The sequence below is a fragment of the Eleginops maclovinus genome, chromosome 2 (genome assembly GCF_036324505.1).
Source record: "Eleginops maclovinus isolate JMC-PN-2008 ecotype Puerto Natales chromosome 2, JC_Emac_rtc_rv5, whole genome shotgun sequence".
NCBI classification, from domain to species: Eukaryota; Metazoa; Chordata; class Actinopteri; order Perciformes; family Eleginopidae; genus Eleginops; species Eleginops maclovinus.
This window is the reverse complement of record NC_086350.1, coordinates 1,962,580-1,977,837: the sequence shown is the minus strand read 5'-3', so window position 1 is coordinate 1,977,837 and position 15,258 is coordinate 1,962,580. Positions and strand designations below refer to the sequence as shown.

Here is a 15,258-nt window from a genome sequence, read left to right as displayed (position 1 = left end):
CTGATAATAAATACTTAAAAGACATCTCTCTCCCCCCTAACTCCCTCTGGGTGCAGCCTGGGGGGCTCTCCCACACTGGTTGAGGGGATAAACGCTCCAATCAATACCTAACAAATAGGAACATGACCCTCATAGACAACTGCTGTGTGACTCAATGGAGGGGAGGAGAGGGGAGGGGAGGGAGGGAGAGGCCTCAATAAGTGTGTGTTAGGATAAAATGAGGGGGGGAGGTTGGGTTGGGTTGCGTGCAACTAGGCGAGAACTCCACGTCTTTATGATCCACATTCACTTCTGTCACTTAAGCTGTAGGTCCTTCACTAACATCAGACATAGATCCACTTTTAGGTCCTGGAAAAACTGAAATATACAAAAGTAGACAGTGACAGGACCCCCCAGCACACTGAAGACCCACAGGTCCTTAAAATCCAAAGTCTAAATCAAGAGTCAGTGTAAAAGTTCCTGGTTTTCTAACAATACCTACACCCAAACTATTTAACGTTGGGTCCTTGCCTTAAATGTGAATGCATACATTCTGAAACGTTCTTCAGAGGTACAAACAAGGCCTTTTGGGTGTTAAAATGTCTTGAGTAAATCCTCTGAAAGTCTCTGAAAGTCAAACAATTCTGACGTTGCGTTGAAAATCCTGCAAAAATAATTGGTAAAATCGAACTCCTCTCATTTTTGTTTCCGCAAATCGTGTAAAATCGATCCTGCATCTCATTGAAAGTGCTGTAACCTGCCCTGAGCTGTACCCCCCGCTGTCCACACACCTTAAGTATTATATATTAGGATAGGTCATATAAAAGTGTCTTTGAGTTTTTAGAAAAGCGCTCCATAAATAAAATGGATTATTGTTGTTGTTGTTGTTATTGTTTTATTGTTCTGTTAGTCACACAGCATGAATCCAACTTGTGTTCCCGTCTCTCTGAAGGCAGCAGAACGAGGAGACGTTCCTCTGAGGGGAATCTGAGCCTCTTTAAGCTCCCTTTTCTCCACCAGCAGGAATAACATATCTGGAATGAAAGAACCAGGGGAGGGGTTTCATATTCAGACCATTTCTAAAAGTCAAAAAGTGAATATTCTCTGAAATTATAAAGAACAATTTGAATTTCTGAGTTTAAAGTCATAAAATTCACGAAAAAAAAACTTGATAATTCTGAGATTTTAAAGTTCTACATTTCCAAGATCATCTGTCAAAGATTTATAAGAAAATAAGTTGTAAACGGGTTGGATTTTAGTGTCTTCAATTGCAAGAAAACATGGATTGACCAGGATAGAAATGTAAAATGTACAAGAAGAATTTGGATGTTTTGTTTAACGAGGTAGAAAAACACAAATAAGCCAAGAAAAAACTGAGTTTGATAATAAAATATTAAAATGATGAGAACTACGTGGATATTTGGGTTTTCAGTGGCACTTCTTCTTTTTAGAGATTATAAATTATAAAGTTACAAGAAAAAACTCTGAATTTTTGAGAATGTAAATAAAACATTTTAGAAAATAACTCTGATATCAAAATGGTAAATGTACTCAATAAAAGACACAGGAACATTCATAGAGTTTCTAAAGCTATATATCTGCTGGAAAATACACTCTGAATTTATGTCATTAAAGTCGTACTTTACAAGAAACTACAAGTATTTTGTGGAATTTTCAAAACGAAATCATTTAAAAAGTGCATGAAAGACGCTCCTATTTCTTACTCTAAAACCCTTAAATGCTGTTAAAGGTATTTGGGGATTTTTTCAAATGTTGTATAATTTGGATCTTTTTGACCTAGAGCTGCAGCAGATATTGGGGCTTATTTGGATTTAATTCTGGCGTTTTGACTCTTGCCTGTCCGTATTTTGGAGGATATTTAAAGATCTATCTGCTATAAAAAACATTAACAATGAAGAACGTGTTTTTATAGTTATCTTTTCTCACAGGTTCCATTATTTACAGGAGCCTTTCTGGACGGAAACACTACCGAACCAGGCAATAAAAGTTCCGTTAATGTAAATCCAGGGTCTCCACAGAGCTGCGGAGTTGGTGTTTCTTTAACTGTACGAGAGACATTTAAGCTTTGGATCAGCAGATGGTGGAGACCAAAGCAGAGCTGCGCTTGTGCATTGAAACACTTCTCAGTTTCGTTGAACTCATAGATCTGCAGCGACATGTGTTGCGTCCCGAGCAGCCGAACGACGAGATGTTCCTCAGAGAGACATCTGTGCCTCTTTCATTCCCCTACCTGCCTCCCCAGGACTCTCTCCAGCTCTGCAATTAGACGGATCCTTTCACGCCGCCCCCTCCAGATCCTCTCCCCTCAGCCTTTTGTGAAGAACTCGGGGGCTTTGTGTCCCGGCCTGAGCCCCCTTTTTCAACCAGACACTCTGAGAAAAAGGCCAGAGCCTCAGCGTGGGGGGGTGTAGGGGGCGGGGGGGGGGGGGGACATCTGTTGAGAAGTGGCTGCTTGGATTCATGTCATAGCCGGGGTCATATTTTATTCACAAAGAGTTGAACCCAACAACAACAACAGTAATTAGGCAGAAATGTGGGGTTTTTGTAGCTGGGGCCCAGAGTCCTGCTGACGGGATCAGAGCGGTTCCCACTGACGATGGGAGGGTTAGGTCCCACAATGCACCATTGAGCTCCAGCTTGCTGACACAACTTCATCCATGTAGGTGGTAACACCAGGGCACGGACATTCTTGGAATAGCTCAATCCCAGAGGACTTTGGAGCGACTGTATTCAACATTTATGGGAAACTGTTAGTGGTTGTTAGCATGCCATTTCAGGTGCAGCTTCGTGAGGATTTTCAAAGCATCTTCCCCCCCGAAAGAGACCCCATGAACATTATCTTCATGAGGATTCTGTGGACTCAGAAATCTGCTCTTTTAGCTCTGATTTTGACCTCCTTATCTGTCTCTTTAGCTGCTAAATACTCCACTATGTCCCTAAATGTTCCTGCATGCTGTTTGCAGGTGACAGTAAGAGTAGGAGCTTTTTTAATGAAGACACTGAGACTGAACCGGACAATATGTGAGTGAGCAAGATGGCGCCGAGGATGGCTGCCGTGTCTCGAGCTCCTCAACAACTCCACATCTTAGTGTTTTTTGCACCATGCATGTTGAGTTGTTGGAGGAGCACGCGACATAAGATTTTCATTGCCAACATATACGCTGTATCTGCTGTGCATATGACAAATAAAACCTTGAAACTTGAACTAAAACTAAAACTAGGCAATTAAAGAAGCTAAAATGCTCGGTGGTAATTTGACAGCACAAGAGACACCGTTATAAAAGACGTAGTGATTTATTCCATGGATCAACATCAGAGTTCCTCAGGAGGAGGAGAACTCAGAATGTCTTTACACTTGATGCAAGACGTAATAACCCAAGAGTGCAGTGAGATATTTAGCTGTATCTCAGAGGAAACAAGTGTTCTTTTACATGTTTTTTGGAAAATCACTAACTAACATCAGAACACAGAAAACGTTTGAGCTTATTTTGTGACAACATTTCCTGATCCTGGTTCAAAATAAGTCTTTCCAGCTAAAACAGGATCTAATGTATCTAAATATCCCATCTTATTTCAAGTAATGTCACCAAGCAAGTGTTCACTTGATATATTGGCAGTTTGTTGGTACTTATTAAGAGCAAAAACCCCTTTTTGTATTATTCTTTTACTTGGTTTTGGAGCAGCATTTTAGCGTTCAACTAATGATTAATTGCCAGCAGAAACGAGCATTTAAATGTCCCCGCTGTGGGACTGATAAAGGATTCTGATTCCTGAAACAGGATTCGTTTCACTGAAAGAGATGACTGCATCCAAAATGTTGACCATAGAGGACTCAATCTGGAGGTGGTGCTACATCAGCTTCACATTCAGCAAATATTTGACCTCCTAAGTGATTCATTTTCCACCAAATGTATATTTTACTTGCACCAAAAAAATGTGCTTGTTTCCATAAATCAGAATGCGGTTCATCACCAATTAAGTTGCACAAACATGTAATCTTCTGCACATTGGGGTTTAATGGTGTGTAACTAATCCCAGTAAGATACTAGGGTGTAAAATAGGAGCAGATATTCTAAAAAATAGGATATAATCCCCAGATAGAAAAAAGGACTGTAAAGCAAAGTTCTGCAGGATCTTGCAGAAGTGTTGATGGTCAGCTGACAGGTTGGATCATCAGCAGCTTGTCTTCGTCCCAGGACCCCCCCCCCCCCCATCCCTTAACCTCTGGCTAATAAAGCAGAAGGAAAAGGGTCCTGGGATCATAGAGGAGGGGCAGTGATCTGGACAACATGTTTACCCCCCTACCCCGCTGTGACTTAACCCTGACCCACTTTAGACTCCCATCGGCCTTCAGCTCTGGAACATCTCAAGACATCTTAGTACTATTTATAAATAGCAGGTGTATTCCTTCAACCTTTACGGCTTATTTCAGTTGTTGGGAACCAGCGTTGCACAGTCCTGGATGTGACTCTTTAGTCGGCCTTCGCTGCTCCACCTGTGAAACATCCTGAGAGATCTTAGTCCACCATGGACCAGGACGCACAGCTGTAATCAGGTCTATGCATTGGAAAGATTCCGACTCATTTTGAGTTCTTCTTGAGTTTCCTGTCTACCTTTTTCATATCTAAAGGACGGGGACATCTGAACTGTCACATGTATTGGTTGCAACGTCTGCTAAAGCTAGCATCACTCATTAGCTGTTAGCTGTGTGACGTTCACTCCATCGTCATCATGGTAGCTCTGTGATCACACCAAGGACCCACAGTAAGAGGGGACCAGACCCAAGCACAAAACACTGATTCTACCCTACACCCAAACCAGTTTAGGCCTTGTGTTTCCAGTCCAAGCATTCTCAGATCTATAGAAATGAACCACATCGTCCGACTATCTGTTCAGGTTTTGAAAATCAAGATTGTGTTTAATTCCATCAAACTTTCCTGCAAAAGCAAACAAAATACTGGCTTTAAATTAGAGCAGCGAGTAGTTATTTCTGTCATTATTCATCGGTCTCTTTTTTCTAAATGCTTTAAAGGGTGTAAGAGGTGAGATAGTGTACGCAGGAACACTTTTAGAATCAGGAAATATTCATGTTTATTCAATATAATGCAAGTTTATACATTGAAGAAGCTTAACACAAGAAAATAACACCTAGATAATGATTCAACTTTAAGAAGAATATCAATTCCCACCAGAATCTCCACTAAAAACTGTTATTTAAATGTCATTTTTTATGTAATTAGGAAGAGCCACCTGCAAGATCTGAAACAAAATAGCTTTTTCTGATTGGTATAATTTTAAATCTAAAAACACTGATGTATTTTTTAATTGACTTCCCTCCGTGCTCTTGCAAACAGAACATGTAGTAGCGTGCATGTCTGCGTGGCAAAGTGACAGATCCCCGAGTGTTGGGGGTCAGGAGAATCTTTGGACCAAAGAAACGTTTTTTCTTGGGCCAGAAGAAGTCTGAGAGCCTTTTAGTCTCTCAGCTTCCTGTCAGCCGTCTGTAGTCAAGTGACGAGCGTGAATCCGAGACACACGCCGCCACGCTTTCCCTCGTCCCGGGGTCGCGGGGAGGCGGGCGGACTCGGAGACGTGCAGCCGGGTCTGACGGCTCGTTAGCCGCTAATTGAGCGGTCAGCGCCAAGACTGGAGTTCGCCATCTGTTTGTCACGGAGGAACATCTTGTCGCTTCACGCCCGGCGACAGGCCCCCGTCTCCGCCCGTGGTGTGATATTAATAGCTCGAGCTCACAGACGGAGAGGGAGAAAGAAACCCGGAGAAACAAACTGAGGAGTGGCAGGAAGGGAAGGGGAGAGGAGGGGGAGAGGGGGAGACGCTAAAAGGCCTGCAGAGGGAGGAATGTGCCAGGTCCAGTTAACCCCGACAGCAAGCAGCATGTCTCAGAGAGTCCAAATAACATACAGGAAGTAGCGATTCCAGTCCTCAAATGATCTGTAATGCTGAGCACTGCGTCCATCCTGAGGAGACAGACAGGTGTCACTCAGCTTCATTTAGTTTGTTATCCTGGCTCAGAAATGGTTAATTGAAGATCCTGGATGGGATGAGATCTGTGTGTGCATTCAAGACCCTCAGTATTAAAGATGGTCTCTGAAACTGTCTTTTAATGGAAAAAAACTGGTGGTTTTTAGACCTCCAGATTGGAAACAGAGGCAGAAATAACCTCCAACACTCGCACTATAGTTTCACCAATCAGAAGCACGACATTTGTTATTCTCTTCTACCAGCTTGATCAAACATCTCCAGCTCTAAATATAAATAAACCAACGTGTTTACAGATATACCTTCATATATTAGCCCTGGTGAATGTGAATTAAAAAGGTAGGAAGTCGATGCTTTTCGCCTCCTCTAACAACATGATGTTGATATTAAAGGAACACAATGATCAGTACGAACATATGAATTCATAAAGTACAGAATAACCTTGTTTTACGGACTAATATGGCTGCACAGGAAGGAGGGAGTTATGATTTTTGATGACAGTATTATTGTGTGTGTTCGTGTGTGTGTGTGTCAGAGGTGCTAATTTGCTAACCGTTCTTCCGTGAGGACTCTTAATTAGCGCTGTAAGTTTCACGCCTAATTTAGTGATTACGTGCGAGATGAATGAGCTGATGAACGTCTCGGGATGTTCCACACTTTTCCTTTTTCTTCCCTTTTTTTACAAACTGTAACAGAGAATTAATAGTCGAAGCGTTAACCTTCACACTTCTCCGGGTAATTGTGGTAAAGTATCGAGGATTTATTTGTCAATGCAGAAAAGAGGTGACTCGTGTTGGTCCGAGGAAGCTGTGATGGAGGAGTTTTTACCGTGCTGCTGTGAACGTTTATCAGGGAGCCGGGTGTATCTGCAAAATGCATGAAGAAGATTCACATTAATGAGCTTTAGGGAACCAGCAGCTCTGAAATAAAATATTCAAGTTTAAGCTCCAAAGTGAAAGAAAAATATGAACAGAAAAAGGACTTGAAGTATCAAATGCAATATATCTGTTTAAGAGAAGCATCAAAAAGGCCATGTGGCGCTTCCCTTTCCTGTAGTGTTTTATAAAAGGCTTTAGTGCATGTAAATGGTCTGCAAAGGCTAAAATCCCTGCGTTCACACTAAGTTTACAAATCAAAATCAGATTCATTCTTAAGTGATACTGAACCAGATTTCCCACGGTTTGCTTATCAATTTAGTTTTTAGTTTTCTGTGTTAAACTGCTTACGGACAGGACTTTATTCCACCGGTTTATTTGAGATGAATTTCCTGTCACTGAGACTCCAGTATGCCCACTACCATAACCTTAACCCTGAAACAAAGCCGGCTAAATTAGGATTCAGCTATTCATATTTTCTGAGTTCAAACGTCTTCTGTGACACTCTGAATCACTCAGAATATCTCAGCCGCTTCTCCTCAGAGGGTTGACTGTTTTAGACATTAGTGACCCGTGACCTTCCCTCTCAAGGTCCCTCTCCAAGTCCAACCTCTCCTGGGGGGGCGGGGTGGGGGCACTTGGACATTTGGTGTAAAATTAACTTAGAACTTTCTAATTTCTCTTCAAACTCCTGTTCGGGGGTTCTTTTCTTTCATGCCGATACGCACTTTATTAATGCACTGTTTTTCCAGGACTGTTTGGTCATGTTTTTCTTGACTGCATTCCTCAAATCCTAACAGTGTAGGAAAAAATGTGTTCCTGTCTCTGCTCCGGGGTTGGTTTCAGGTACATTATATTAAAGATAAAACAAAGGGCTACGCTATCTTAATTAGGGCTCCACAATTCATCAAACTTTGGCAATATGGAGTAGTAAAATATTCAAATCACTGTAAGTGCAATTTTAATCACTCAATATGTGTTAAAATGCATCTTTGGATTAAGAATTGTGGAGCGGCAGATATATCCTGTTCTTCAAATCATATCCTAGAGACTTACCAGGGCTTATTTGTTTGGTAAAGATCCATCCTAAAAAATCCTAATCATTTTAACATCTTTTCCAATAAAAATGATTCTGCAAAATCATGATTAAGATGAGAAGAAAAGTATCTATTATGACATTAAAACTGTACAATAACAATGCAGTAAAGAGAGCAGATTAAATAACCACATACACAGACGGTCAGACGAGCGGTGCAGACAGAGATACCTGATTGCACGTTATTAATGACAGTATTATTAATATTGCACATGATATATAGCAGAGAGATTCCTCTCACTATTATTTCAATTATACTATCAATAGAAGAAAAACACAAGTGCTTTACAAAACTGAGAGACATTAGGAGCATTTAAAAACAGACGCTGGGAATTTACATTTATCTAACTGTGCAGCATTAATGCACGGTTAGATAAAGTGTTTCTCTAAAGACTGGGGTCCAAAGAATGACTTAAAGAAATCACTATATGACGTTGTCTCGTTTAACCCTTCCCAGTTGGATGCATCTGCTCTGAGAATAGCCGAGTCCTCAGTTTAATCAAGCAGCTGTAGTGACTCCTCCACCCTCCAGGGGGCCCCAGCGGGACCTCTGCTGCTGTTGACCGCTCCGCTGTGTTTTGTGTGTTGTCTCCAGGGTTGGTTCAGCCCCGGTCAGGTGTTCGTCCTGGACGAGTACTGCGCTCGGTACGGCGTCCGAGGCTGCCACCGCCACCTGAGCTACCTGAAGGACCTGATGGAGTACTCGGAGAACAACGCGCTGGTGGACCCCACGCTGCTGCACTACAGCTACGCCTTCTGCGCCTCGCACGTCCACGGGAACAGGTACGGCAGCTAACACGGGTTTAGATTTAGACTCGGGAGTTCTCATCAGGATGATAACCAAGCCTGGGCTAATCAACATAACCAATGACCAAAGACCTCCATGTGTTAGGCTTGGATTAATGACTACATTTGGAGGCCAATCATTGGAAAGCTCCAACAGTCTGGTGAATATAGAATGTTACTCCACGGTATAAAAGGTGATATCTAGTCTTGTATCGTGGTATTATATCGATATCTTAGGATACGTGGGTACTGTTGGTCCTATTAGTTTGTTTTTATTGTTTGTTTTGAGCACTAGATGGCGCTACGGTGCACAGGGTGACATCACGAAGAGCAACAGTTGACCTGACCGTAGTGAAAGGAGATTAAACGTGTCCAATTAGTTTGCCCAGTTCAGCCAATCCTTCTGTGATGTTGAGTGGCAGTAGTCACCATGGGTACGCTGCAAACAGGACTTGCTAATCGCTTATCTTGCATCCTTTAATGTTCCCAATTGGACAAAATGCAAAGACTGAAGATGTGATGGAAAGATGTGTCAAAGTGTCGATGGCAATAAGAACTTCATACACACCTCGGATATTCTGTTATCCACTGGACAGGGTGAGTAACATCCATATTGCCCGGCGGTTATAACTGATTTGTGATCCTTGTGGCGGTCGCGGGCGGCTCGGCTCTGGTCCCCTTAAGTCAGCGGTTTTCAAACTGTGGGGCGCGTCCCCCTAGTGGGGCACGGAGGGATTGCAGGGGAAACATTGGTTGCTGTTATTGCTACATAAAAGTTATCTTGCTCATTTTATCGAAGCAACTACGTTTTCTAACTTGCAATGTCATTATTTTCCAGATATTGATTCTGTTTCCAATTAGTTTAAAAAGCAACAAAAACAACTCAAAAAAATACCTTTAATGAACCGGATCGATATTAGTACCGTTAAAATCTTAACGATACACATCCCCACACACAAGTCGTATTTAGTGTACATTTAAATTATGACTTAGAATATAACTTGATCTTATTTGAGATACTTTATTTTACATTCCTTTAAATATATGTACTATAATATTTATAACATTTAATGCTTTGGTTTCAGATACTGTCTTTAATTAGATTGTTTAATATTTAGAATATAATTAAAATCGTTATCGAGGTAATCCTTTCTTTATTCTCTATACGTCCTCTGCAAATACGACATACGTAAAGCACATTTTGCCAAAATGTGAACGCTTATAGGGGGGCTTAAGTTGTTGGGAAGTGATGCAAAGTTGTCTGGATTTTGTCTAAGTGGGGGCGGGGTCATATCCATGCCTCGGCTCACTGTAAGCTCCCGAATATGAGCATCAGCGGCGTCTTTTAGCCACTTGTTGGCATCGGCGTCCCCGCAGCAGTTCACTTCTCCTCCTCTCCCAAGCAGCCCCCACCCCACCCGCCAGGCTGATAATTACTGATATCTGTGCTCTCTCCCTTTGTCCACTCATTTGCTCAATTAGACAGAGTAATGATCAGCTTCTCCAGTGAAATCCGGAGATATAAATTAGGGGTTGGACGAGGGGGGGGGGGGGTTGGACAAGGGTATTTGCAATTGGCTTTTTGTCAGTTGGAGCTGTAATCTGAATAATTGATGGCCATTCAGGAGCTGCTGAGCTGAGTGGTGGGGTGTGGATGGGGAGAAAAGGAAGGTTTTTTTGGATGGAAAGCAGGCAGTTCTCGGAGGTGGAAAAAAAAACCAACTTAATTACAGAACTCGAGTTTTCCCTGGAGGGGCCGCTCGGAGAAACAAAAGTACGTCGGGACAATGAGACGCTAGAGAAGGAGTCCTCCACCGATACTTCAGAGGTGTTTATCCAGGGTTTCGGAGCTAGAGAAACATCAATATTTGAACACGACATTGTGAGGTCATAGTGTCAAGAAAGGAGAAACCTGTAGCCCTTTGTGATCCGATGTGTGTGAAGGTATCGTAAATCTGAATAACTCCACTCTGCTTTATGGGCTTCCACCTTATTCCAGCTCCTCTTTCTATGATTTATGAAAAGAAACCCAAATAAAAGTGTGACCAAGAGGCACAAATTGAATGCCGTCCAGGTATGACCGCTCCTAGCGAGGGTTTTAATTAGTGTTTCCTACATTAATTGATTAATTGGTCAATTAAATGTTGTGAAATAGTGAGAAATGTCATCCCAATGAAAGGAGATATGTTTAAGTGTGTTATTTTATCACTTAAAACCCAAAGATATTCCCTTTATCGTGATAGAAAATGCAGAAACCTGGAAATCTCCATATTTTGAGGCCATTTCCAACGTGTAGATGAAAGAGGAGCTTAATTGGCCGTATTCTGTCGCTCTATCATTCGATAGTTAATGCATTTGCCTTTTAATCAGAAACCTTAACTCCTCCCAGGTGTATCTGTAAAGGCGTCCTCTCCTCTGTGATAATGGCAGCTGGATTGACGCTGTGATGAACTAAATTCCTCCTTCTGCGATTTATAAAAAGAAACCCAAATAAAAGTGTGACCAAGAAGCACAAGCAGATTGTTCAATTGAATCCCGTCCAGGTATGGCCGCTCCTAACGAGTGTTTCAATGAGTATTTCCTACATTAATTGATTAATTGGTCAATTAAATGTCATGAAATAGCGGGAAACCTCATCCCAATGAAAGGAGATATGTTTAAGAGTGTTACTTTTCCTCTTAAAACCCAAAGATATTCCCTTTATTATGATAGAAAACGCAGAAATCTAGAAATCTCCATATTTTGAAACACCATTTCCTCAAATAGATGAAAGAGGAGCTTAATTGGCCTTTTTTGTCGCTCTATTATTCGATAGTTAATGCATTTGTCTTTCCAAGCTGCAGAACTCCTCCCAGGTGTCTCTGTGTCCACAGTGCCTCTCCTCTGGGATAATGGCAGCTGAATACACGCTGTAATGATCTAAATTGCATGTGAGTTTATTTGGACACTCTGCTGTGTTCATCATCAGCCGCCGCGTGCTGCAGGACGTGACGGAGCGATTAACGCTCGGCAGGTGAAGCCGCGCTGACACTTTGTGTGTGTGTGTGTGTGTGTGTGTGCGTGTGTGTGATGAGACGTTTGAACTCAAGTCGGGGTTAAAGGAGCATTACCAGAGCCGGGTGGGAGGGTGGTGGGGGGTTCGCTCGCCTCCTTCTCACCTGTCACGTCCCATCTTCTCCTCGGCGAACATCCACAGCACACCGACTCGGGATGTGACAGGAGCTTTTACCACCCCCAACACATCACACCCCCCCCATCTGCACACAGAGGCCAGGGAGGGGGGTGTCACACTGTTTGCATCTCACATATTAAGATATTATCACTATCTTTTTATTGCACTGTACAGCTTTTCACTTTTAGCTCATCTTACTCTTCTCCTGCTTTACGTCACATTGGTTTTGCAACATGTTCTAGAACAAAAAGGCTAATAAAATATATATATATTCAAAGTTATTTTAAATAAGATCAACTCATATCATACACTTACAAGAAATAATTAGATCTGTTAAATGTAATCAAATAGCAGTTAAATTGAAAAAAAGAAGAGATTTTAAAGGATAAATTGATGAATACCAACTACTTGTTATGAAGACAAACATACAAAACATTTCTATTTCTACATGTCTTTATAAATATCATGTCTCAGTGTTGGAGGAGCCTGGGACTCCAACACTGTGTGTCTCGTTGTGTGTCTCGTTTACCTCCTGAAGAAATCTTGCAGGATATTTGTATGATGTTGTGTCATGAAAGCACGTCAGAGTTACGGTTCCCCTTCAAACGTCACTGGTTGCTTTGACATCTTGAAACAGAAACGACGCCACAGTCAAACTTTCTCAACAAGAGATGGAAAAACTTTGCCTAAAAACAGTTGTTGTGATCATAAAATGTCCCTGGAGAAAACTGACTTTATATTCATTTTGATTTGTCTTTTACTCATCCTTAAGAAGAAATTTGCTTAAAGTTAGCTGGAGTAATGTACCTCCCATCGTTCAAAGGTTTCACAGCAGGAAACTACGGTGGCCCACCGGTGGTAACGAGCTCCAAACAGTTCCATCAGGAGGAACGTGCTGCAGCTTCAGAGAGGACGCAGATATAGAAACTCAAATCAAAACTCCTGCAGAAACATCTGCAGCAGCTGTTCAACACCTGCAGCATCTAGAGAACATTCAGCAGAGGAAACATGAGCAGCGTTTACTAAAAGCTGCAGAAACCAAACGCTGCAAGAAGCTCCAACACAACGGAGACCAGGGGACACTAAAGAGAGACGCACACAGCTGGAGACCAGGGGACACTAAAGAGAGACGCACACAGCTGGAGACCAGGTGACACTACAGAGAGATGCACACAGCTGGGACCGGAGCGCTGGGTGACGTTCAGGATCATAGAGCTGTCTCTGTTGTTGGAAACTCACCTGAAATGTTTTCTGGTTTTATTCTAAAGATGTGATCACATGACTCCTCCTGATGTCACTGCAGATCTGCTGTAAGCTAGCTAGCTAACGTAGCTAACCTTCAGATATACTGACCAACACTTCCAGCTCTGAGACAGACTCACTCTGAGACAGGCTCACTCTGAGACAGACTCACTCTGAGACAGACTCACTCTGAGACAGGCTCACTCTGAGACAGACTCATTCTGAGACAGACTCACTCTGAGACAGGCTCACTCTGAGACAGGCTCACTCTGAGACAGGCTCACTCTGAGACAGGCTCACTCTGAGACAGGCTCACTCTGAGACAGGCTCACTCTGAGACGGACTCACTCTGAGACGGACTCACTCTGAGACGGACTCACTCTGAGACGGACTCACTCTGAGACGGACTCACTCTGAGACGGACTCACTCTGAGACAGACTCACTCTGAGACAGACTCACTCTGAGACAGACTCACTCTGAGACAGACTCACTCTGCAGATGTACAAAGTTATATCTATGTTAAAGCAGAAGGCAAACTATAGGCGTTACACTACCTAAAGAACACTTCTCATATAAAGTTTCCCGGTCGTTCTGAGCTGTCTGGGGTTTCTAGAACTATCTATCCACGTGTTTGACTGGTGACGGATTCTCATTCATGACGTTTTCCACCGAGGATGAAAACAGTGGTTTTTCGAAGACGTTGAACCTGATTTTTTTGACAATTCGACCGCAACCCTTATCACCTGCCACTCAGCCTAATCTCCTCTCCACACCTCTTAAGGTGAAGTGGCGTCCGGTGCCACGGCGAGCTCCTCTCACCGCCACTCTTGTCAACTGACATCAGAAACCGCCGCGGGGTTCTGGAGGATCTGGTGCTTATCGTTTACACTTGAGCCACATCGAGTGTAAACACACAAACCTGAGTCTGCGGCCCCCCCGGCCTCGCCTGCACCGCGCTCGCTTCATTTAGCAGCAACAATGTGTCTGAACCCCGACAAGCTGTCGCATCGCGCCCCACTCCGCCCTGTGAGCCCAAGCATGAACACACATCTGACGGGCTCCAGCGCACCGCTACCAAACACCGGGTTGGTCTTGCTGCGTTTTGCGTCTGGCTTCCTGCCAGAGCGCGCCTCGTACGATTTGATTTCTGAGAGTAATTCGATTCGGGGGAAGTGGAGGGTGTGAGGGAGGAAGATCAGAATCAGGAATCATGCCAAGAGGGTTTCCACGTCCCTGAAATACATGACATTATTCTGCATAGTGAGAGGAACTGTTTGTAAGAAATAAATACAGCAAGATATAAAACTAATATAATTGAGTTCAATCATCAAGAGGAATTACTCTAATGGTCGATAAAGTTAAAAACTATCAAAAAAGATATTGTTTTAAAATAATAAATACAGAAAGATTCCATCTGTAATGTATGTGAATAAAAACATTCATCCAATAATAAATGACAGCAATAGGTTTCCACATATTCGCTTTGGTGTGTAATGGTGCAAACATACAAACAATTTAAAGGTTTTAAGTTTTATAAAAGAAGCAAATTTAATACTGTTATAAAAACAATATCAAAAGAAACAAGAATCCCAAAAAGTAGGAACAATAAGAGTACGATCAAATAATACTGAGAGTTTCACATTTAGTTTGAGGCCATTCTCTGAAAGCTTTAAGGATCTTCATCTCAAAGACCTTTCAAAGTTACTCTTTAAGAAAAACTGATCACTGAAAGTATTAGGTATAATCCCCCCCCCCCCCCCCCCACAGCACTGAACCCATATTGTGACCCGAGAGCTGCAAAACTGATCAGTGCGGTTTATTTCCTGCCACCTCGCTGAGGAACAATGAACGACTCCGGTTACCGGACAGCTGCCGCTAATGAGGGCGTGCAGCCTCAGGCCATCCATCAGTTTCTCCATCCACCCATCCATCCCTCCATCCCTCCATCCATCCATCCATCCATCCATCCATCCATCCGTCCGTCCATCCCTCCACCCATCCATCCATCCATCCATCCATCCATCCATCCATCCATCCACCCATCCATCCATCCATCCATCCATCCATCCATCCATCGCTGCATCGC

The 15,258-nt window shown here is 42.7% G+C and overlaps 1 protein-coding gene across 1 annotated transcript in view; it reads left to right on the top strand.

The window, feature by feature from the left end:
* Positions 1 to 15,258, top strand: part of cadps2 (Ca++-dependent secretion activator 2) — a 158,997-nt gene that overhangs the window by 90,485 nt on the left and 53,254 nt on the right. Inside the window, 1 exon segment of the mRNA XM_063874216.1 lies at positions 8,567 to 8,754. Within this exon segment, the coding sequence (XP_063730286.1) occupies positions 8,567 to 8,754 (188 nt within the window).